This window comes from Scyliorhinus torazame, chromosome 5, assembly GCF_047496885.1.
Source record: "Scyliorhinus torazame isolate Kashiwa2021f chromosome 5, sScyTor2.1, whole genome shotgun sequence".
In the NCBI taxonomy this organism is placed as follows: domain Eukaryota; kingdom Metazoa; phylum Chordata; class Chondrichthyes; order Carcharhiniformes; family Scyliorhinidae; genus Scyliorhinus; species Scyliorhinus torazame.
The window spans coordinates 326,359,323-326,385,306 of NC_092711.1; the positions used below are offsets into that span (position 1 = coordinate 326,359,323).

Consider the following 25,984-nt stretch of genomic DNA (forward strand, 5'->3'; position numbering starts at 1 on the left):
ACTTTCATGACTGTCCTGTGTGTTCCCCAGTGTAATACGTATTCAGCAGAGACTTATTGAGCGTGTTGCAATGCAATGGAGCTGGGTTGCTATGAGTCACTTTGTGTTGCAGCTCATGAGTACAGTGAAGCAGGAGGACACATGCAGCAAGGCACATATAGACCGGGACCAAAGGCCAACAGAGACTGGAATGGGAGAAGGGAAGCCCCTAATCCTACAACCAGAGAGAATTTGGGGGACACATCAACTGAAACGCTTTTGGAACAGATGACCGCACTGACAGGTTTTGTGCTTTGCTTTCAAAATGAATGGAAGATGCTGCTTGAGTTAATAGATTGGACCAAGTGGGAGGGGTCAGTTGGCAAGATGACTAGAGTAGAAAGTGTTTCAGAATAAGACCAAAAGCACAGGTTCAATTCCTATACTGGCTGAGGTAATTGGACCTGTATGGATTTCCCAGACCACCCACTGGCGAGAAGGCACATGGGTGGACCTGCAAAATAGGGCGCTATGCCGCCAGTGGTATTATTTCCAGTAACACACACACACACATCCTCTGCAATTTTACAAACAGCGGGGAGCTGTCAGGTGAGTCAATCAATCTGCGGCCCGATTGTAGTCCTTCAGCAGACCATTCATTCCCAATTAAGAGCCGCACCCTGCCATTGGTCAGATTGAACAGTAACTTCATTTGAATCCTACTTGTGACAATAAGCGATTTTCATTTCATTTCATTATTGTTGCAGCATAACTTCCCTAGTCTTCAACTCCATCCCTCTAGCAATGAAGGACAAAATTCCATTCACTTCTTAATCACATGTAGACCAACATTTTGCGACTCATGCACTAGCACACCCAGGTCTCTCTGCACAGCAGCATGTTTTAATATTCTATCATTTAAATGATAATCCCTTTTGCTGTTATTCCTACCAAAATGGATAGCCTCACATTTGTCAACATTGTATTCCATCTGCCAGAGCCAAGCCTATTCACTTAAACTATCCAAATCCCTCTGCAGACTTCCGGTATCCTCTGCACTTTTTGCTTTACCACTCATCTTCGTGTCGTCTGCAAACTTGGACACATTGCACTTGGTCCCCAACACCAAATCATCTATGTAAATTGTGAACAACTGTGGGCCCAACACTGATCCCGGAGGGACACCACTAGCTACTGATTGCCAACCAGAGAAACACCCATAATCCCCACTCTTTGCTTTCTATTAATTAACCAATCCTCTAACCATGCTACTACTTTACCCTTAACGCCATGCATCTTTATATCATGCAGCAAACTTTTGTGTGGCACCTTGTCAAAAGCTTTCTGGAAATCCAGATCTACCACATCCATTGGCTCCCTGTTGTCTACCGCACTGGTAATGTCCTCAAAAAATTCCACTAAATTAGACCTACCATTTATGAACCCATGCTGCGTCTGTCCAATGGGACAATTTATATATACATGGATACATAGAAGATAGGAGCAGCAATAGTCCTTTTGGCCCTTCGAGTCTGCTCCGCCATTCATCACAATCTTGGCTGATCATCAAACTCAATAGCCTAATCCTGCTTTCTCCCCATATCCTTTGGTCCCATTCTCCCCAAGTGCTATATCCAGCCGCCTCTTGAATATATTCAAAGCTTTAATGAAATGAAATGAAAATGGCTTATTGTCACAAGTAAGCTAGTCGCCACATTCCGGCACCTGTTCAGGGAGGCTGGTATGGGAATTGAACCGTGCTGCCGGCCTGCTTCAAAAGCCAGCTCGTTAGACCTGTGCTAAACCAGCCCCTTTAGCATCAACTACTTTCTGTGATAATGAATTCCACAGGCTCCACTCTTTGGGTGAAGAAATATCTCCTTATCTCTGTCCAAAATGGTTTCCCCTGAATCCTCAGTCTGTGACCCCTGGTTCTGGACACACCTATCATTGGTAACATCTTTCCTGCATCTACCCTGTCTAGTCCCGTTAGAATTTTATAAGTTTCTATGAGATCCCCCCCTCATTCTTCTGAACTCCAGCGAGAACAATCCCAACCTAGTCAATCTCTCCGCATGACAGTCCCGCCATCCCTGGAATCAGTCTGGTAAACCTTTGCTGCACTCCCTCTCCAGATGCCTCGCCATTTCTTCCTTGCTGATAGATTCCAACATCTTCCCTACTACCGAAGTTAAGCTCACTGGCCTATAATTACCCGCTTTCTGCCGACCTCCTTTTTTAAACAGTTTGTCGCGTTTGCCAATTTCCAATCCGCCGGGACCACCCCAGAGTCTAGTGAATTTTGGTAAATTATCACTAGTGCATTTGCAATTTGCCTAGCCATCTCTTTTAGTACCCTGGGATGCATTCCATCATGGCCAGGAGACTTGTCTGCCTTTAGCCCCATTAGCTTGTCCATCACTACCTCCTACCATGCACCCTCCCACCTCAGAAATCCCGGACTTAACTAGTGGTCCGGCCTATTATTGTGAGGCCTCCCCACCCCCCCCCCCCCCCCCCAACCCAAATTGCAGCCATAACTGTGCTTAGTGCTGCTGCTGGTATCACAGTGTTGCCAGCCTCTGATTAGCCAGCAGCTCTAGGAGGCAGGAGTTCCCCTGGAAATTATGGAATGCTCACCTCATAATAATTAATGAATCAAAACCAGCCAACCCAGCCAGAGACAGGCCCACCCTCGATATTCACATTGCGGGGGGGCGAGGAGCCCGGAGCCAGAGGCAGGCCCACCCTCGATATTCACATTGCGGGGGGGCAAGGAGCCCGGAGCCAGAGACAGGCCCACCCTCCATATTCACATTGCGGGGGGCGAGGAGCCCGGAGCCAGAGACAGGCCCACCCTCGATATTCACATTGCGGGGGGCGAGGAGCCCGGAGCCAGAGACAGGCCCACCCTCGATATTCACATTGCGGGGGGGGGGGGGGGGGGCGAGGAGCCCGGAGCCAGGCCCACCCTCGATATTCACATTGCGGGGGGGCGAGGAGCCCGGAGCCAGAGGCAGGCCCACCCTCGATATTCACATTGCGGGGGGGCAAGGAGCCCGGAGCCAGAGGCAGGCCCACCCTCGATATTCACATTGCGGGGGGGCGAGGAGCCCGGAGCCAGAGGCAGGCCCACCCTCGATATTCACATTGTGGGGGGGCAAGGAGCCCGGAGCCAGAGGCAGGCCCACCCTCGATATTCACATTGCGGGGGGGCGAGGAGCCCGGAGCCAGAGACAGGCCCACCCTCGATATTCACATTGCGGGGGGCGAGGAGCCCGGAGCCAGAGACAGGCCCACCCTCGATATTCACATTGCAGGGGAGCGAGGAGCCCAACGTTTCAGGATGATTGCCGTTAAGAATTGTAGGCGAAGGCCATGACATCGGCCTTCCTCCTCTCCATGAGCTCCAGCTTCTCTGAAACCCAAAATATCGCCACCAAAGGGTCCAGGTCCACTCCCTCCTCCACTGTCCTGGCTAAGACCGCGAACACTCCCGCCCAGAAACTTCCCAATTTTTTCACAACCCCAAAACATGTGCGCATGATTTGCTGGCCCCCGTCCACACCTCTCACACTCACTACCCCCTGAAAGAACCTACTTATTTTCGCCTGAGTCATATGCACCCTGTGCACTACCTTAAAAACTGTATCAGGCTCATCCTTGCACAAGAGGAGGTTCCGTTTACCCTTCGCACTGCCTCATTCCATACTCCCCAATTGATCTCCATTCCCAACTCCGCTTCCCATTTCTCTTTGATCTTCATCACCCGCTCGCCTCCCTGCTCCCCCAGCCACTTATATATATCTCCAATTCTTCCCTCCCCTAAGTTTGAGAAAAGGTGGGGGATGTTTGTGACCGTGTTTGCGGAGCTGTTCGTCGCAGGGCTGGGGGGGGGGGGGGGGGGGGGGGGCAGAAAGGAGGAAAATCTGTACAAACTGTATAGTTGCTTGTTGGGAACAATGTTTCCCGGGGTGTTTATTTGCTGTAACCTGCTTTGATAAAAGTTTGAATAAAAGGCGTTTTCAAAAAAAAGAAGAAAAAACAACTGTTCTGGACAAGGGTCAACCTGAAACATGGGCTGAATTTTACTAGCCTCTGAGAGGGAGCATGGACGGTGATATCACAGGGAGCAGCATCAGAGAGAGCTCTCCAATATGCTCCCATTGTTTGTGCATTTTATCAATGGTGATACTTGAAGTAGACAAGCTGCCCGCAGAAAAGTAGGCAGTCAATTTACATATTAAAAGGTCCTAAAAAGGGCAATTTTACTGAGCAATTGGCATCTTGCTGTCCATTTAGCTGTCGGCATCCCAGCTAAATTCTAACGAGGATAGGCGTGGGCGGTGTGTGTGTGTGTGGGGGGGGGGGCCGCAAATCATGTCCACATATTTTGGGCATGTCCGAAGCTCAGGGGATTCTGGCAAGGGTTTGCCGATGTCATGTCCACGGTATTGAAGGTACGGGTGGTTTCGAGTCCAGAGGTGGCGATGTTTGGTGTGTCGCAAGACCCGGGAGTCCAGGAAGCGAGAGAGGCCGATGTTTTGGCCTTTGCCTCCCTGGTAGTCCGGAGACGGATCTTATTGGCGTGGAGGGACTCAGAACTCCCAGAATCGGGGGTTTGGGTCAGTGACATGGCCGGGTTTCTCAGGCTTGAGAAGGTCAAACTCACCCCGAGAAGATCGATGCCAGGGTACGCCCGGAGGTGGCAGCCGTTTATCAACGACTTCGGGTAAAATGAAGCTGACAGCAGATATAAAGTGTTGGGTGGTGGGGGCTGTGTATGTAAGCCACGATGGCTGGGTTTGATTGTTGGTTGGGTGAGCGTTATTTGTTCTGTTGTTTTTATTCCTCTTGAAAATTGTTGTTAAAAATTATATATAACATAATAAAAATATTTTCAAAAAATAAAATAAGAGGTCATAATCTTACAATAAGAGGTAGCACATTCAAAACAGATTTGAGGAAAATTTACTTCTCCCAAAGGGGTTTGAATCTGTGGAATTTGCTCCCCCAGAGTGCAGTGAATGCTGGGACAGTGAGTAAATTTGAGGAGGAGTTAGGACAGATTTTTAATTGGTAATGGGTTGAAGGGTTATGGAGAACGGGCAGGACGGTGGAGTTGAGGCCAGGATGGATCCCATGATCACATTGAGGGTGTTAGGCTCGGGAGGCTAAATTGCTGACTCCTGTTCCTAGGTCACGTGTCCTAGGGAGATGCTCTGGCTGATTTCGCTATCCAGCTCTTGGTCTGTAACACTGTAGATAACAGATGAGGAACATATAGCATGGTGGAGCAGACCCGATGGGCCGAATGGTATAATTCTGCTCCTATATCTTATGAACATATCAATGAGGTAGAGACTATTATGTGATAGTTTGTCATACACCTTTTAAAAGTCTTTTGTCTGTTAAATGAGGGAGTACAGGCCAGTTTTGATGCATTAACCACTGAACTATTAAATTAAAACTGACTTCAAAGCAATGTTCAGTTTTATGACGATTGTAGGATTTCAGATATATTGGATTATAAGTATTTGGTGAAGTAAGGGTTAAAAGCCTGGGTTAGTGTGTGTTTGACTGCTGCAGTCATGTTTTCAAAAGAATCTTGGTTTGAAAGACAAGAAAACTTTTAGGAGCTTGAGGTGCAATTAACCACTGTAAAAGTGTGGGCTATGCAATTTTGTTTTGATTAAGGGATTTCCTGGGAAGTTAATTAGATTGCAGCTTCGTGCTGGGTGGACCCAAGACATCAGGCATTTTAAGAAAGCATTTTTCAGGTGAATTCTGATCACGCTGAAGCAGAGATTAAGTAAGGCAGTTTGTTTTCAACGTAGGTTATCCTAGCCACTGTTGCGGTCTGGTCTGGCATCGTAATAGTTTTGACAATAAATCAAACTGAAACATGTTTCAATGCATATTGCAGAGAAATACATTCAGTTGATGTTAGTTCTGCAGAAAGATACATCTGTGAATAAATCATCCTTTTTAAAATCAGGAGATGTGATATAGAATGTTACAGACTGACAATTAGAAGTTTCACAAGATAGATTAGAATAAGAGTGAAAATATGACTAACAAAGCAAGGGATAAAGATAACATTAAAACTAAAGTTACTAATCAGGGACAAGGGAAAAACCTGATTTTAATACATCTTATCTGGAGTTATATTAGGTAAGGCAGAATGTGTGGACTGTCATGTAGAAGGGGTAAGACAGAGATAAGAATAATGGCTAATTAGGAGTCAGAAGTCTGTAGTCGTCTATTAAGCCTGTCACTGTCATGTGTTTAAAGTCTTCCAATTAAAGCACAATGATTCTGATACAAGTACTGCTGCTACAAATAGGTTTACTGTAACTTAATTGATCCTATGACATCTCACATTCAATGTCGCAAACTCAACTGAAGAATAAACTGTGCAAACACGCATTTACCACTCTGACAGAGTGGGATTTGACAAGAGTAAAAACAAACATTGCTGGAAATACTCAGCAGGTGAAAGCAAATCTGTGGACTGAAACAGTTACATTTCAGCTCACGGTGGCCTACAATCGTGCCGATTTCCAGCAATTTTTGTTTCTTTTCAGATTTCCAGCATCTGCAGTATTTTGCTCGAGTTGGGATTCAACAATTCTGCTTTCCCCCCTTCAGTGAGCACTCAGCATACAAATCCCAGGAATTCACATTGTTCTGAGCTTGCATTCGGCACACAGACCAAATGATGTGTTGGTCTACTTGCAGCCCATGCAACCCACCCCAAGCTATGCACATGACATCTTGCTAATTTATGCACCACCATGCTTCATGGTGGCACATATTTGATATGGTTAAGTTTTTCTCTCTAAAACCAATCTATCTCTCCTGGCAAATGTTACCTGCTATCTGTCAGACCAGGTCTGGATAACGTCTAGCTCCTGCTGAAGGCTGGAGAGTTTGCCATTTTCAAAATCTACGGCGTGAAGTATGGGAGTTTACACTGGTGAGAGAAGGTGAAACCAGCAGCAGCAATAGATAATAATCGCACAGTACAAGGGTTGGTAATGACAATAATCTGAAGACAAAAGAATACCCAAGTCAGAGGTGCGATGGAATATTCACCACATGCCAGGTAGAATATCTGAAACACCATCCAGAATACCTTTCCCACATTCCTGCCAGTGGACACAGCATCCAGCCCCCTCCATCACTGGTGCACTGTGGCTGCAATGTGTACGATCTATTGAATACACTGGAGCACCTGACTGAAGTTACTTCAACTGCATCAGCTCCCTCATGATAAACATTAAGGACAAAAACACCACTGGGACTTTAGATATCAATTATTGTTCCTTAATTGTCAATGGGTCAGTGTCATCATCACTAATACTTCAATAATTGAAGGAGACACCCCACCCATGCTGTTTACATTGTAAAAAAAAATTTTTTTAAATTAGATTGCAGGCAAGATCCTTTGTGCATAAGTTGGCATCTGCCTCGCCACCCAAGATTCCTAGCCTCTGGCCTCTGCCACAATAGGAAAATACTGCAAACAGATAGGAAATCTGAAATCAAGTCCTTTCCCTTAGTCAGTACGATATTTGACTCACCTCCAGTTACTTCACACATTTGGGTTACAGCAGACTCATCTGAAGGTACACTGCCAAGCTGTTCCGCTTCGAGAGATGAAGCACCAGGGAGGCGAAGGACCAGTGCAAACAATCTCTGATCCCAACGGAATGGTTCTTTCGTCAATTCACTGCCAGGCAAGGGGGAATTTAATGGCAGGTGAAGCTGGAACAAGAGAAGATTTATGTTACAGACATAGTTTAACATAATAGTAACATATCCAAAATCAACAACATGAATAAAGTTTAATGCTGGTGGCAGGGGATCAGTTAATCAGGTGGGAGTGTGGGGACCGCATCAACTTCCCACCTCTACCTCACTTACGTTCATGGTGGGAAGGCTCGTGAATTGACCTCCCGTCCAGCTGCCAATTGAGGCCCTTAAGTGGCAAATGAATAAGTATTTAAGGGCCTCATCCCACTGCCACTGATCTTTGTGGCTGCAGCTCTCAGCAATGGAACTTTAACGGGGAGGAGAATATAGAACTGGATCAATTTTTCTTGCCTCAGCTTTGCAGGGTTCCAAATGCAGATACGTTATACTCAGATAAAGATTCTCTGGCTCATTTTGTACCGTAGGAATTATATGGTTCTATGGTTTTTGAACATGGCTAAATAGAGTATCCCACATTGTTTTGAGTTTAGGTCCTACACCACTCTGCTGTACAAATTGATTACAGTAGTGTAGTTATGATGTTACTGAACATCATAGCTTATGGGGAAGCTGTTGCATAGTGGTATTGTCACTGAACTAGTTAACCAGAGATCCAGAAGCATGCTCTGGGACCCAGGTTCAAATACCACCACTGCAGATGGTGAAATTTGAATTCAATTTTTTAAAAATCTGGATTAAGTCGAATGATGACCATGAAACTATTGTCGATTGTGGTAAAAACCCACCTGGTTCACTCATGTCCTTGAGGGAAGAAAATCTGCCGTCCTTACCCGGTCTGGCCTACATGTGACTCCAGACCCACAGCAATGTGGGTGACTCTTAACTGCCCTCTCAAGGGTAATTAGGGATGGGCAATAAATGCTGGCACAGCCGGCGTCGCCCACATCCCAGGAAAGTATAAAATAAACTACTAACCCAGAGACTGAACTAATAATCCAAAGGAGTTTGAGAATTTGAATTGGTTTTAAAATCTGAAAATAAAAAGCTGGTTTCAATATAATTGACCATGAAGATTCAAGATGTGGAGATACCGGCGTCGGACTGGGGAGAGCACAGGAAGAAGTCTTACACCAGGTTGAAGTCCAACAGGTTTGTTTCAAAAACTAGCTTTCGGAGCACTGCTCCTGCCTCAGGTGAATAAAACCCCAAGTGAGTCACTGATGTCTTTTGCAGAAGACAATCTGTCGTCCTTACCTATCGAGTCCAATCAAATACCAAAATGGTCAGCACTTAACTTTCATCAACAAGGGATGGGCAATAAATTCAAGCTTTCCCATTGATGCCCACGACCCTCTTTCCACTGGGGTTGGAGTCAAACCGGCACAAAGAAAGACGGTTCGGGGGGTGGGGTTCCAACTATCTCAGTTCTAGGATATCACTACAGGAGTTCCTCAGGAAAGTGTCCTCGGCCCAACCATCTTCAGCTGCTTCATCGATGACCTTCTTTCCATCATAAGGACAGAAATGGAGATGTTCGCTGATGATTCCACAATTTTCAACACCATTCCCAGCTCTCTCATCAGATATTGAAGCAGCCATGTCCATATGCAGCATGACCTGAACTACATTCAGTGTGCATGATAAGAGACAAGTAACATTTGTGCCATAAAGGTACCAGGCAATGACCATCTCCAACATGAGACTCCAACTATCTGCAGCATAGTGGTTAGCACTGTGGCTTCACAGTGCCAGGGTCCCAGGTTCGATTCCCTGCTGGGTCACGGTCTGTGTGGAGTCTGCATGTTCTCCCCGTGTCTGCGTGTGTTTCTTCCAGGTGCTCCGGTTTCCCCCCACAGTCCAAAGACGTGCAGGTTAGGTGGATTGGCCATGCTAAATTGCCCTTAATGTCCAAAAAGGTTAGGAGGGTTTATTGTGATAGGGTGGAAGTGAGGACGTAAGTGGGTCGGTGCAGACTCGATGGGCCGAATGGCCTCCTTCTGCACTGTATATTCTATGTCACAAATACTGTGGCTACAAGAACTCAGAAGTTGGGAATTCTGAGGATAAGTTAATACTTAACAACCAACCTGACTTTGTCAAGGGCAGGTCATGTCTGACAGATTTAATGGAGCTCTTTGACGAGGTGACATAGGCAGCGCGTGAACGTAGTGCTGTGAATGTTGTATGTTTGGACTTTGAGAAAGTATTTGATGCAATGCCACATGGCAGGCGGGATAGCAAATTGATGATACTAAGCTCGAGAGAATAATGAATTGTGAGGATGACGCTGGGCGATTTCAGAGGGACGTTGACAAGTTGGCCAAATGGGCAGACACCTGACAGATCAACGTCAATGCAGCGAAATCTGAGGTAATACATTTTGGTAGAAGAAACATGGGGAGACAATATAGGCTCAATGATACAACATTGAGGGGAGTGCAGGGGCAGAGGGATCTCAGGGTTAAAGTGCATAATTCCCTAGAGATGGTTAGGCAAGTTGAAACAGTTAAGAAGGCTTATAGCATCCTTGGGTTTATAAATAGGGGCATAGAGTATAAAAGAGGAAGTGATGGTACACCTCAACAAATCATTGGTCAGACCACATTTGGAGTATTTATTCAGTTCTGAGCACCTTATTTAAGGGAGGATGTTAAATCCCTGGAGAGAGTGCAGAGATTTACTAGAATGATACCAGGAATGAGGAATTTTAGATACAAGGAAAGATTGGAGAAATTTGGCTTGTTCTCCTTGGAGCAGAGAAGATTAAGAGGTGACCTTATTGAGGTGTTCAAAATTCTGAACAATTTTGACAGAGTAAAGAAGGATATTCTGTTTCCACTGGTTGGTACCCAGTGACTAGGGGTCACAATTTCAAGATGGTCAGCGAGAGAGCTCGGAGTGAGGAGGAGGAGAAACTTCTTTACTCAGAGAGTTGTTGGGGTTTGGAATGCGCTGCCTGGGGGAGCGGTGGAGGCGGATTCCATAGGAGGTTTCAAAAGAGCTGGATATATATTTGAAAGTGACAAATTTAGAGGGCTACGGAGATAGGGCTGGGAATGGGACTAGCTAGTTTGCTCTTTTGTGAGCCGGTGGTCACACAATGGGCCGAATGGCCTCCTTCTGTGCTGTAAATAATGACAACAATAACATAACAACTTACCTGCTTCAGTGCAGCTCCAACAACACATGTTCAACACAATCCAGGACAAAGCAGCCCGCTTAACTGATGCCCAATTCACACCTTCAATATTTATTCCCTCCACCACCAATGCACAGCGGCAGCCGTGTGTACTATCTCCAAGATACACTGCAGGGACTCACCAAGGCTCCTTCAACAGCACCTTCCAAACCCATGACCTCTACCACCTATAAGTGCAAGAGCTGCAGATGCATGGGAATACCACCACCTGCATGTTCTTCTCCAAACAATACACCATATACTTGGAACTATATTGTCATTCCTTTGCTGTTACTGGGTCACAATCCTGGAATGTCCCAATTGCTTTGAAGACAGAACAGCATGGAATGGGTCATTAGGACAGCTCACTGGGTCAATACCGGCACTGGCACCAGAACATAGCGTGGTCACCTGGTAAATACTCAGACAATTGTCATTTCCTGCAATGAAGCACTGGGAAGAATGAAGGCAGTAGGTGGTATTTAATGGAGGCAACACGAGGTCTCACTGTCACCTCTTTTTGGGAAGGCCTACCAAATGAAGTGCCACTCAGGGTTCTGCCAGCCAGTCAGAGGCAGAATGGTTAGAGGGGGCATTCAGGGGGCTCCCCTTCCCGAATCCCTCAAGCAACCCCAACCAGGGTTATTTTGCTATTTTTGGCTTCCCGCAAGACGAGTCCCCTGCCCAACACTGGGGCAATACTGGCAGTGGCAGGATGAGGCCCGTAAGTGAGCATTAATTACCCACTTAAGGGCCTGAATTAGTGACGGAGCAGGACAGCTGTCTGAGCCTTCATGCCACAGACTTAACTGGAGCAGAAATGGAGTGTACAAACGCCACCCACCCACCTGACTAAATGTGCCCACTCCAACCAAACTCACCGTGAGGGTATGAAATTCCACCCCATGTCGCACAAGCCAATAGCAGTTGCCTGGCTTGCTTTATCCTGCAGTTAGTTCTCTCATCAGGAGAGAGCTGGGCAAATGAACACTGGTTCGGTAACTAAATATAACCGTCCATATATTACCCAGTGCCCGAGAGCAAGCTCTACTATGAGCCCCATTTGCACAGTTGCCCAGCCCTCCGAGAAGGACACTCAAAATATCAGACCTCCTTCGGAAGCAAAATAATCAAAAATAAAAGTAACATCTTCAACAGGGTCAGAGTTTGAAATGTGTTCATTGCGAAGAAAAATAGACAATGGGACATTTTCCCAATTCAGACACAAATAGTCTGATGATTATGCCGAGAGGTTACAACCCCACCTACAAGTAAAGGATTTTTAAATAGAAAAAGGCCTTTCGGCTCTTCAACCCTGTTATTCCAGTGAACCTTAATATGGATATTCCGTGCCTCAACTAATATCCCTGCATACTCATAATTAACAGAAATTCACGGATCATAGCTGGAAAAGTTTCAACTGAATCCAAGCCTTGGAGGGAGAGAATTCCAGTTTCCATTATTCTTTGCGTGAAAAAACTCAGTGATTTCCTGAGGGCCTACTTCAGGCAAAAACTCAGTGCTGATCAGAAAAAACTGGCACATAGTTGAGGTTTAAGGAAAATTAACATGTGACCCTTTACATAATTAAAATGATACACTGCTTCTCCGTAACTTGAGGGTCATGCACATTGTTGAAAGGAGCTGTAGTGCATTTACAGGAAGACCTTTACTTTTGTAAGACCTTTACTTCCACAAGATCTTCTGCTTTAAATATTTAAAAATAAGTAGCGGGAAAAATGTATTCATCGTTAGGATTGAATCATGTGTAAGACACATATCCTTCCAACACCAAGGGAACAAATTTTTTTTAATAAGTTGGCAAAATGACAGGTGACAAATTATAGGAAGTAAGGAATTCAGAACAGAAGCCAGCAATTCAGCCCCTCGAGCCTGCGCTGCCATTCAATCAGATCCTGGCTGATCTCTTCCTGGTCTCAAATCCACCTCCTTACCTGTTCCCCATATCCCCTGAACCCATTTATTATCAAAAATATATCTATCTCTTTCTTAAAACCATTTAATGATTCAGATGCCACCGCCGTATGGAACAGCGAGTTCCACAAATTCACCACCCTCTGCGAGAAGTAGTTCCTCCTCATCTCAGTTCTAAATCTACCGCCTCTCAACCTATATCCATGGCCTCTCGTTCTGGATCGCCTCACAAGGGGGAACATTTGGCCTACGTTTACTTTATCAATCCTATTTAGTATTTTATATACCTCAATCAGATCCCCTCTCATACTTATAAACTCCAGCAAGTATAGGTTTAAACTGTTTAATCTCTCCTAATACGTAAACCTTTTCATCCCCGGAATCAATCTGGTGAATCTCCTCTGAACTGCCTCCAATGTCAGCACATCCTTCCTCAAATAAGGAGACTAAAACTGGACACAATACTCCAGATGTGGTCTCTCCAACACCCTATACAATTACACAACACTTCTCTACTTTTGTACTCCAGTTCTTTTGCAATAAACACTAACATTCCATTTGCCTTTGTAATTACATGCTTACCTGCAGACGGACTTTCAATACTTCTACACTTTGCAAATGGCAAAGTTTTAAAAAGATGAAGAATCCTCAGAAAAGATGGAGCGCCACAAATCATAATTCAATAGCTTGGCAAGTTTATCCAGTGAGCAGCAGGCCAAGGGGACACCAGTAGCATACCTTATCTGTGCCAAGTTATCAGCTCTAAGCCAGCCAGCTCAGTTCCAAATCTGGCCTGAGAAAGACTGTGTGGGCAATAAAGCATTTCCACCCTTGATCGTTACCCAAAATCACATTGTTGAAGATATAGGACTGCAGATGTTAATTGAGGACACACCTGTGATCTTTTTCTACTCTTATTCGTGGCCCATTTGTCTATGACCTCTCACCCAATCATCTTAATTGCTTAAACTGATTCCTGGGCCAAAAGGCTTGTCCAGTGAGAAGAGATGGAATGGGTCTCTACAATCTGGAGATTTAGGAAAGAGGAGATCTCATTGAAAAGTATAAAATTTTGAGATATTTTGACATGGCAAATGCTGGGGGGTTGTTTTTCCTGACTTAAGAGTCTGGAACTTAGTCACAGCTTCAGAACAAAGAGCAATTCATTTCAGACTAACGCGAGAAATTTCTTCACTCGAGTTGAGCAGTACAGCACAGTACAGGCTCTTCAGCCCACGATGTTGTGCCGACCTTTTATCCTAATCTAAGATCAACCTAACGTACACCCCTTCTATTTACTGCTGTCCATGTGCCTGTCCAAGAGTCGCTTAAATGTCCCTAATGACTCTGACTCCACCACCTCTGCTGGCAGTGCATTCCACACACCCACCCCTCTCTGTGTAAAGAACCGACCTCCGACATCTCCCCTATACCTTCCTCCAATCACCTTAAAATTATGTCCCCTCGTGACAGCCATTTCTGCCCTGGGGAAAAGTTACAAATCTTTAGAATTCCTTACTCCCGAAGGCTGCAAATAATCAATTATTGAAAATAGTCAAGGCTGATTTTTCTATTCCTCGCCCCCCCAATCATTCTTCAATATATGGTTCAGCAGTCAGCAAATGCTCATTGGTCATGTTGGTATATGAATAATTACCAATCGGGCAAGGCATCTGAGGGATAATGCATTCAGCAAGGAACTTCAAAGAGAAGCGAAGAGAGCAGAAAATCGAGGGACTAAAATGCGACATTTACTTAAAGTGTAGTGTCAAAAATTCTAAACTCGAAAACCATGCTCTCAAACTGACTAAAGTTAAAGTTATAACCTCTCTTATAATCAATTTACAAAGCGGTGCAAGGATCTGTATCTTACCTCCTCTTGCACGCCACCATTATTTGTCATTTTGCTTCCATCAGAGATCGTGATTATAACAGATGGTTCAAGAAAAAAAGGATTCCTCCCCTGCAGAAAAACAAACCACACAATATGGAGCATGCAGCACAAGAAATACAGTGAAGTGTGCACATGTCAAATTGTACAGCAGCTTAATTCACAGTTCCACAATGGTTCTCATCAAGTTCAGTTGTAAAGGGAGCACAGCAACTTGTAAAAAGTAAGCCACTGGCAAACACCAAGTAACAAATTTAATGGAAACCTTTCTACGTTTCTTGACTTTGCTTAAATGAAGTTTGCAATCGTTCTGGCTGCCAAGGCTTTACACAAGGTACTTTTCCTAAAGCAAGAACTTTCTTTGCCAAAGTGCTTTTCATCACCTCAGGATGTTCCAAAGCACTTTATAATACATTTGAAGCGTTGTCGGTGTCGCCGTGTAGAAAATGCAACAACCAATTTGCGCATGGCAAGCAGCAATGATATTGTGAATGTTTTCATATTGATTGAACGATAAATATTGTTCACATATAGGAAACAACTCCTCGGCTGTTCTTAAAATAGTGTTGTGGAATCTTTAACAAGTACCTGAGATTATGGGGAGCCAGTGGCGTAGTGATATTGTCACTGGACTAGTAATCCACTGCACTAGTAATCCAAAGACCCAGAGTAATGCTCTGGGGACCCAGGTTCAAATCCCAGGGCTGCAGGTGGTGAAATTTGAATTCAATAAAATCTGGAATTAAAAATCAAATGACGACCATGTTCTTCCACATCCTGATATAGTGAATGATGTAAATAAAGTCCTTACGGTCACTACTATCACTATCTGGGAACAATATGGTAGATGCTTCACCCAGCAATTTTATTACCCAAATCACACCCTCTTACTGTGTGTCATAATGGGTGTTGGCAGCAAGCACCTTACACCCACTGTTCTGAATGCAGTGATAGCCCTGATCTCCAAGAATCGTAGCCACAAACACCAGCCTACCCAGGTGGACTAGTACAAGCACAGTGAAGCCTCATGGGCAGTGAATGCTGGCCTCTCCAGCGAAGCCAACATCCCTTGAATGAATTTTTCAAAACTGCTTTAAGGTGAAAGAATAGAGACAACTTCCAGAATAGCAAAGAAAAGCTAAACACTGATTGTGTTGATGAATCTGGTTTGGTTTCTGATGTAGAACCACTTGCCGTCAATGATGCCCATGTTAAAGGTGGGGAGATTTAAATTGAATTAATTGAATTTAATCCCCATCTGGTGGGATTTGAACCAGTGTCTCCAAAAGGCCAGGCCTCTGGATTACTAGTCCAGTAGGATTACCATTATGCTAACATCCCCCTTGATACTGTGTATTGTTGTGCGATTCATTTCATCCTTCTCAATAATGAAATAAATGCTGTAATAATCAAGTTCAAATCTATTCATGCAAATTTGAGAGGGTAAACATCCATATGTGTCTACGTTTTGTATAAATCCCAAATCAACAATCATTTTTTGCATTTCCTGCCGTTTTCTGTCCTCAAGATGATGAGGGAGATTGTTGTTCCATAAGAGGAAGTCACAAAATCTCAATAAACTTTCAGTAACAAGTAGCCTCTATGCGACCCTCAGAAGCACAGACAGTAACTGAAAAACAATCTTAAAAAGGACAGGGCGGGTTATTTTGAATCTAGGTGGCAATTCAAAGCTGGGTGGGGAGGAGGTGCTTTTTATGTTAAGTAATGAGTTAAGAGACATTGCAATTAGTTGTCTCATTTATATTAAGTATCCATTAATTGACACTGATATGTAAAGGGGCCTCTGTCAGGTGGTGTGTTGTTTAGAGTTTTGTGCAGAGGCTGTGGAAGTGAAATAAATGGTGTTTGGTGAAAAGGAACAAAAACTTTAGACTCTTCATTTCACAGTAACTAAAACGTCTAACAATGGTAGCAGAGGATGGTTGCTGTGCAAATGTGAAGGGTTGAAAGATACAACTTTTCCTGATCAAACCAAGGAGTGAGTGAGAAGGAAAAAAAAAAGATACATGGCTGAACCCAGGATAAAGGTGGCTGGATATGACTATCCTCCCTTATTTTCTGAAAGGGAATCGTACGACCAATGGAGAAGTGCAGTAGTTATGTGGACTAAAGTAACTGCTTTGGGAAAGAGAAAACAAGGTATGGCATTGGCTCTTTCTCTACCATATGGCAGTAAAATCCGAAACAAAGTGCTTTCTGAGCTGGAATTGGAAGAGTTAGACTCAGAAGAAGGTCTGGAGACTTTATTACATTATATGGATAAGATTTATAAGAAAGATGACTTGTTAAGTGCATATGAAGCATGGTCGGATTTTGATAAGATCCGGAAAATGGAGGATATCTCCATGGAAGACTATATAATGGAATTTGGCAGAATATATAAAAGGCTGCAGTAAAACAACCTGGAATTTCCACAGTCTGTGTTGGCCTTTAAATTACTTGACTGTGCTAGAGTGAGCAACATGGATAGGCTCCTGGTTTTGACAGGAGTTCAGTTTACTGATAAGGATACCTTTTTCGAACAGATGACAAAAGCTATACAAAAGTTTCTGGGGAAACATTCGATTCCGATGGCTCTGATGACCCTGCAATAAGGCAGAATATGGAAGATACACTAGTAACAGGATGGCGAAATCATATGGCTACGAACAGGGCTCAAGACGAGACGGAGACCGAGGCAAGGAAATTATGAAGACAGAAACCCAGTTAGAACCTACAATAGGAAGATGAACCCCAGAAATGCACGGGGCATGATAAATCTATGTTTTCGATGTGACTCTCAATACCTTTATGCTTTCAACTGTCCAACTCGTTATGATAGTGTTTGAAGCGACACATGACACGGAAGAGTCAGAAGAGGAAAAAGATAGTGACCAGAAAGAAGGCATTGTCCTATTGATAAGCAGTTTTATGCCGGTAATGAGGGTGTTGGTTGCAGAATTCTTCAACTGTGCTGTATTGGACAGTGGCTGCACATCTACTGTGTGTGGAATTGACTGGTTAAAATGTTACCTGGACTCTTTGAATGCTGAAAATCGTAACACGGTTAAGAAATTTGAAAGTTCCACAAGTTTCAGGTTTGGGGATGATAATACTCTGAAGTCGCTGAAAAGAGTGGTGATCCCTTGCAATATTGCCGGAGTGAATCATTTCATGAGCACGGATGTTGTGTCAAGTGAGGTACCTTTACTTCTGAGCAGACCATCGATGAAGAAAGCACACATGAAACTGGATATGGAACAGGATAAGGCAACAGTTTTTGGAAAGACGGTGGACTTACAATTTACAGAGTCGAGACACTATTGTATTCCATTACTGACAAATAATTTTTCAAGTAGAATGGTTAAAGATGTGTTAATAGCAGTTGAAAATGGGACTTTAGCTGATAAAAAGCTTGTGGTATTAAAATTGCATAGGCAATTTGCACATCCGTCTCCTCGGAGGCTGAAAAATGTATTAAAGGATGCAGGGGTAATGGATGACGACTATACTAAACTGATAGAACAGGTTAGTGACCGCTGTGAAGTTTGTAGGAAGTACAGGAGAACACCAGCACGACCGATAGTAACCCTACCTTTGGCCAGGGATTTTAATGACATTGTGGCCATGGACCTTAAGATCTGGGATAAAGCAAATAATATATTTATTTTGCATTTTGTACATTTAGCAACCAGATTTAGTCAACCAACGATTGTTCGAAGTAAAGGTAAGAGAGTAATTCTGGATCAAATCGTGGAAAAATGGATAGGGACAGGAATGGGTCCACCGGCAAAATTCCTTACGGACAATGGGGGAGAATTTGCTAATGATGAGTTTAGGGATATGTGTGAAAACATGAATATCAGAGTTATGAATACGGCTGCAAAAAGCCCATTTAGTAATGGTGTCTGTGAACGAAATCATGCTGTCATCGATGACATGCTTCGGAAAATGTTGGCAGATCGACCAAATTGCAGGCTAAATTCAGCTTTAGCATGGGCAGTACATGCAAAGAATTCATTGCAGATGGTTGGGGGCTATAGTCCTTATCAATTAGTGTTTGGTAGAAATCCTAAAATTCCGTCCATTTTGGATGACCAGCCTCCAGCTTGGGAGGGGACTACAATTAGCTCTGGTTTTGCTGAACATTTAAATGCATTACATAGCAGTGGAAAAGCTTTTTTGGATGCAGAAGTCTTTGAAAGAATTCGCAGAGCTTTAAGACATAACGTACGGCCATCAGATGCCGTTTTTCAGCAAGGAGGCATGGTATACTATAAGAGAGACAATTCTAATGAATGGAAAGGTCCAAGGAAGATCATAGGCATAGATGGCAAAACAATTATTTTGCAACATGGTAATCAAACTGTTTGGGTCCATTCATCAAGGATAATGGGTACCGATTACAAATTTTCAAATTTAGACAGAGCAGACAGGCATGACGAGGAACCAGAGTCATCTGGTACGCATGTGTTACAGAACTATGAGGACCAATTAATTGATATAGACAGGGTTTCTGTGGAGGAACACACTTCTGGTGAATTAAAACAGGCCATTTTTCCGAAAGGGCAACTGCCAAAAGTTGGTACAAAAGTGACATACTTGCCTGAAGGGTCTAGTCAATCAAGGATGCAACTGTTATTAGTAAAGCAGGGAAGGCCACTGGAAAGTATAAACATTGGTTGAATGTACAGCATTCAGGGGAAGGAGTCAAGACAATGGATTGGGAAAACGAAAAATGGAGGGCACAGAAACACAGTGCCAGTTCAGATAGTACAACGGATAGTGAACAGGTCCGCAGGAAAAGGTCAAAAACTATTGAAAGGACATCCCACAGCAGAAGGGAAAGATCAAGCAGTAGCAGTACAGAACAAGACACCAGGCGGGAGAGGGGACGTAGTTTGTCAAGATCTCAGAACATGAGTAAGACTACGAATACTAATAGGAGTAGAAGCCCACATGCACGTGAGATTTTGGTGGCTTCAAATAAATTAGATGAAAAAGTTATTAAAGAAGCTAAACAGCAAGAATTGCATTGTTGGAGTGAATTTGGGGTATACACGGAAGTACCGGATAGAGGACAAAGAGCTCTATCCCACAGATGGATTTGCACGGAAAAGGTTCTTCCGGCTGGAACTTATAAGGCAAAGGCCAGGCTTGTGGCAAGGGGATTTGAAGAAAACTTAGAAGATCAGGATTTAAGGGTAGATTTACCTACAGCAGGAAAGGTTATTTTAAAGATTTGCTTGGCTCTATTAGCCACAAAGGCATGGGAATACAAATCTATAGATATAACAGCTGTCTTTTTGCAGGGGCATCAGCTCCAGAGAGACATTTTTCTCCGTCCTCCTAAAGAAGCAGCTAACACAGAAGGGGTACCCTGGAAGTTGAACAAATGTGTATATGGATTAAATGATGCATCTAGAGTCTGGTATTTTTCGGTAAGGTCAGTTTTGTTAAAGTTAGGCTGTTGCCAGTTGAAAGCAGATCCTGCAATGTTTTACTGGCACTATAAAGGAAATCGTTCTGGCATTTTTATGATGCATGTCGATTTTTTGTGGGGTGGGACTAGTGATTTTGAAGCTATTGTAATCTCTGGTTTGAGGAAAAAATTCAGGGTTGGAAGTCAGGCTTCCGGTGCATTTAAATATATTGGACTGGAAATTGGATAGACTAAGTTAGGGGCAACTTTACGTCAGCAATCTTATTTGGAAAGCATCACCCCAATAGCAATTAGTCGTGGCCGAGTTTCACAAAAAGACGCAATGGTTTCAAAGATGGAAAAAGAGCAACTGCGAAGTTTAATTGGGCAACTGAACTGGTTAGGTAGACAGACTAGACCGGACGTGAGTTTTGATGTCTTAGAGTTGAGTACAAAAATGAATGATCCCAAAGTGGAAGACATAATAAGAGCAAATAAAGCGTTGGCCAAACTAAAAATGCAGGAGTGTGTTTTGAAGTTCCCGGTTTTAGGTGACCTTAAGCACTTGAAACTCAGTTTATAGTGATGCGCCCTACGCAAATTCATGTGATGGGGTTTCAAGCGCAGGAGGTTTTATAATTTTCCTTTTGGGGAACAATGGTAAATGTTGCCCACTTGCGTGGGAAACAAAGAAAATAAGGAGAGTGGTAAAAAGCACTTTGGCTGCTGAGACGTTAAGCCTTGTAGAGATGGTGGATATGGCTTTTATATAAGTCAGATATTGACAGAAATTTTGGGATTAGGGGATTTGGGTAATATACCTATTGACTGTCACATTGACAATAAATCCCTGTGGAAAATGTGCACTCTACAAAACGTGTCAACGAAAAGAGGTTACGGATAGACACCGCAAGTTTGAAGCAGATGTTGGACAGAGGGGAAATAACAAAAATTAAATGGGTCGACAGGAGCTATCAATTGTCAGACTGTTTTACAAAAAGAGGGACGAGTTCACAGAAACTTTTGGATATTGTTAATGAAGGGCGCTTGTTTCTGTGACTGTTTTGTTTTCTTTCTCGTCCAAAACAACAACAAAAAAGGGGGGGGACATCCTGTGTGTGTTTTTGAGTTTCTTCAAATTTTGTTTTCACCTAATTATTTTTTTTCTCCAAGGAAGGGGAGACTGTTAATGGGTTAAGAGACATTGCAATTAGTTGTCTCATTTATGTTAAGTATCCATTAATTGACAATGATATGTAAATAGGCCTCAGATGGCCTCTGTCAGGTGATGTGTTGTTAAGAGTTTTGTGCAGAGGCTGTGGAAGTGAAATAAATGGTGTTTGGTGAAAAGGAACAAGAACTTTAGACTCTTCATTTCACAGCAACTAAAACGTCTAACATTTTATCCCTGCTAAGTAGTTTTTCTTTTCATTGTCTAATGTATTTATCTTTTCTTTAGTTTTTTTGGAATTGTAGTTGTATAAGTTTACCTAAGGTTTAAGACATGGCAGGAGATCTCAGACCAGTGTCATGCTCCTCGTGTGCGATGTGGGAGCTCAGGGACACGTCCACTGTCCCTGGCTCCTTCACGTGCAAGAAGTGTGTTCAGTTGCAGCTCCTGTTAGACCGCTTGACAGCACTGGAGCTGCGGATGGACTCACTTTGGAGCATCCGCAATGCTGAGGACGTTGTGGATAGCACGTTTAGCGAGTTGGTCACACCACAGGTGAAAGGTACTGAGGGAGATAGAAAATGGGTGACCAAAAGACAGAGCAAGAGTAGGAAGGCAGTGCAGGTGTCCCCTGCGGTCATCTACCTGCAAAACAGATATACCGCTTTGGATACTGTTGAGGGAAATGGCTCACCAGGGGAAGGCAGCAGCAGCCAGGTTCATGGAACCGTGGCTGGCTCTGCTGCACAGCTGGGCTGGAAGAAGAATGGCAGTGAATAGGACCAGTAATACTAAAAGGAATAAAACAGGAAGTAAAAACATTAATGGTAAGCGATGCGTCAGGTGGTTACATGAAGATATGGGTTCAACGACAAGGAAAATTAGGAGAAAAGTTAAGAGGAAATGTAACTTGGGAGAGGTTACTGATCGAGTGTTAAGATTCAAAACAGAGGTATAAAAGCCAACATAAGTGTACTTTACCTGAATGCTCATAGTATTCGGAATAAGGTAAATGAGTTGATGGCGCAAATCATCGTGAATGACTATGATTTAATGGCCATGACTGAAACATGGTTAAAGGATCGTCACGACTGGGAGTTAAATATCCAAGTGCATCAAACTATTCGAAAGGACAGAGTGGATGGTAAGGGAGGTGGTGTAGCTCTGTTATTTAAGGATGACATCCAGGCAATAGTAAGGGATGACATCGGTGCTATGGAGGATAAGGTTGAATCCATTTGGATGGAAATCAGGAATAGTAAGGCGAAAAAGTCACTGATCGGAGTAGTCTATAGGCCACCAAATAGTAACATTATGGTGGGCAGGCAATAAACAAAGAAATAACGGATGCATGTAGAAATGGTACAGCAGTTATCATGGGGGATTTTAATTTACATGTCGATTGGTTTCACCAGGTCGGTCAAGGCAGCCTTGAGGAGGAGTTTATAGAATGTATCCGCGATAGTTTCCTACAACAGTATGTAATGGAACCTACGAGGGAATAAGCGGTCTTAGATCTGGTCCTGTGTAATGAGACAGGATTGATTCGGGATCTCATAGTTAGGGATCCTCTTGGAAGGAACGATCACAATATGGTGGAATTTAAAATACAGATGGAGGGTGAGAAGGTAAAGTCAGACACTAGTGTTTTATGCTTCAACAAAGGGTATTACAATGGGATGAGGGAAGAGCTAGCTAAGGTAGACTGGGAGCAAAAACTTTATGGTGAAACAGTTGAGGAACAGTGGAGAACCTTCCAAGTGATTTTTCACAGTGCTCAGCGACGGTTTATACCAACAAAAAGGAAGGACGGTAAAAAGAGGGAAAATCGACTGTGGATATCGAAGGAAATAAGGGAGAGTATCAAATTGAAGGAAAAAGCATACAAAGTGGCAAAGATTAGTGGGAGACTAGAGGACTGGGAAATCTTTAGGATGCAACAGAAAGCTACTAAAAAAGCTATAAAGAAGAGTAAGATAGATTATGAGAGTAAACTTGCTCAGAATATAAAAACAGATGGTAAACGTTTCTACAAATATATAAAACAAAAAAGAGTGGCTAAGGTAAATATTGGTCCTTTAGAGGATGAGAAGGGAGATTTAATAATGGGAGATGAGGAAATGGCTGAGGAACTGAACAGGTTTTTTGGGTCAGTCTTCACAGTGGAAGACACAAATAACATGCCAGTGACTGATGGAAATGAGGCAATGACAGGTGAGGACCTTGAGATGATTGTTATCACTAAGGAGGTAGTGATGGGCAAGCTAATGGGGCTAAAGGTAGACTAGTCTCCTGGACCTGATGGAATGCATCCCAGAGTGCTAAAAGAGATGGCTAGGGAAATTGCAAATGCACTAGTGATAATTTGCCAGAATTCACTCGACTCTGGGGTGGTCCCGGCGGATTGGAAATTAGCAAACGTGACACCACTGTTTAAAAAAGGAGGTAGGCAGAAAGCGGGTAATTAGAGGCCAGTGAGCTTAACTTCGGTAGCAGGGAAGATGCTGGAATCTATCATCAAGGAAGAAATAGCGAGGCATCTGGATGGAAATTGTCCCATTGGGCAGACGCAGCATGGGTTCATAAAGGGCAGGTCGTGCCTAACTAATTTAGTGGAATTTTGTGAGGACATTACCAGTGCGGTAGATAACAGGGTGCCAATAGTGGTGGTATATCTGGATTTCCAGAAAGCTTTTGACAAGGTGCCACACAAAAGATTGCTGCATAATATAAAGAAGCATGGCATTAAGGGTAAAGTAGTAGCATGGATAGATGATTGGTTAATTAATAGAAAGCAAAGAGTGGGGATTAATGGGTGTTTCTCTGGTTGGCAATCAGTAGCTAGTGGTGTCCCTCAGGGATCAGTGTTGGGCCCACAATTGTTCACAATTTACATAGATGATTTGGAGTTAGGGACCAAGGGCAATGTGTCCAGGTTTGCAGCCGACACTAAGATGAGTGGTAAAGCAAAAAGTGCAGAGGATACTGGAAGTCTGCAGAGGGATTTGGATATGCTAAGTGAATGGGCTAGGGTCTGGCAGATGGAATACAATGTTGACAAATGTGAGGTTATCCCTTTTGCTAGGAATAACAGCAAAAGGGATTATTTCATTGAGTTAGATTATCATAGAATTTACAGAGCAGGAGGCCGCCATTCGGCCCATCGAGTCTGCACCAGCTCTTGGAAAGAGCACCAGCTCTTGGAAAGAGCACCCTACCCAAGGTCAACACCTCCACCCTATCCCCATAACCCCATCCAACACTAAGGGCAATTTTAGACACGAAGGGCAATTTATCATGGCCAATCCACCTAACCTGCACATCTTTGGACTGTGGGAGAAAACTGGAGCACCCGGGGGAAACCCCCGCGCGCACACGGGGAGGATGTGCAGACTCCGCACAGACAGTGACCCAAGCCGGAATTGATCCTGGGACCCTGGAGCTGTGAAGCAATTGTGCTATCCACAATGCTACCGTGCTGCCCTATTTAAATGATAAAATATTAAAACATGCTGCTGAGCAGAGACCTAGGTGTGCTAATGCACGAGTCGCAAAAAGTTGGTTTACAGGTGCAACAGGTGATTAAGAAGGCAAATGGAGTTTTGTCCTTCATTGCTAGAGCGATGGAGTTTAAGACTAGGGAGGTTATGCTGCAATTGTATAAGGTGTTAGTGAGGCCATACCTGGAGTATTGTGTTCAGTTTTGGTCTCCTTACTTGAGAAAGGACATACTGGCGCTGGAGGGTGTGCAGAGGAGATTCACTGGGTTAATCCCAGAACTGAAGGGGTTGGATTACGAGGAGAGGTTGAGTAGACTGGGACTGTACTCGTTGGAATTTAGAAGGATGAGGGGGGAATCTTATAGAAACATCTAAAATTATGAAGGGAATAGACAGGATAGATGCGGGCAGGTTGTTTCCACTGGCGGGTGAAAGCGGAACTAGGGGGCATAGCCTCAAAATAAGGGGAAGTAGATTTAGGACTGAGTTTAGGAGGAACTTCTTCACCCAAAGGGTTGTGAATCTATGGAATTCCTTACCCAGTGAAGCAGTAGAGGCTCCTTCGTTAAATGTTTTAAAGATAGATAGTTTTTTGAAGAATAAAGGGATTAAGGGTTATGGTGTTCAGGCCGGAAAGTGGAGCTGAGTCCACAAAAGATCAGCCATGATCACATTGAATGGTGGAGCAGGCTCGAGGGGCCAGATGGCCGACTCCTGCTCCTAGTTCTTATGTTCTTATTTTCCTCTTTCACAGGATGTGGGCATCACCGGCTGGATCAGCATTTATTACCCATCCCTAATTGCCCTCGTATGTATCCTCAGTGATATTAGGGAGGGAGTTCCAGGATTTTGACCCAGCGACAGTGCATATATTTCCAAGTCAGGATGGTGATCGACTTGGAGGGGAACTTCTAGGTGGTGGGACTCCCATGTACCTGCTATCCCTGTCCTTCGCGATGGTAGTGGGCATGGGTTTGGAATGTGCTGTCAAAGGTGCCGCCATTGAATTGCTGCAATGCATCTTACACATGGTAATCTTAGCATGTTGTGCACCAAAACCAGTCTGCAGACTAGCCAAGTGCAAGGGACGATCATCTAAAATCCCTTTCAACTCTTCAGGCAATCCTAGATTGTGGTATTTCTTCAGCAAAAACAATAAATAGAGTTTGTGCACTGATAAATATCTGGC

At 43.8% G+C, this 25,984-nt stretch overlaps 1 protein-coding gene across 3 annotated transcripts in view; it reads right to left on the minus strand.

Moving 5' to 3' along the window:
• ints6l (integrator complex subunit 6 like) overlaps positions 1–25,984 on the minus strand; it is a 179,176-nt gene that overhangs the window by 134,823 nt on the left and 18,369 nt on the right. For all 3 annotated transcript variants that reach the window (XR_011946715.1, XR_011946716.1, XM_072505993.1), the window contains exons 4-5: positions 14,685–14,774; positions 7,566–7,749 (exon numbers count right to left, since the gene is read on the minus strand). Coding sequence is in view for 1 of the 3 variants with exons in the window: in XM_072505993.1 (XP_072362094.1) it covers positions 7,566–7,749; positions 14,685–14,774 (274 nt within the window). In the remaining 2 variants the exon portion in view is untranslated. The remainder of the gene's footprint in view (positions 1–7,565; positions 7,750–14,684; positions 14,775–25,984) is intronic.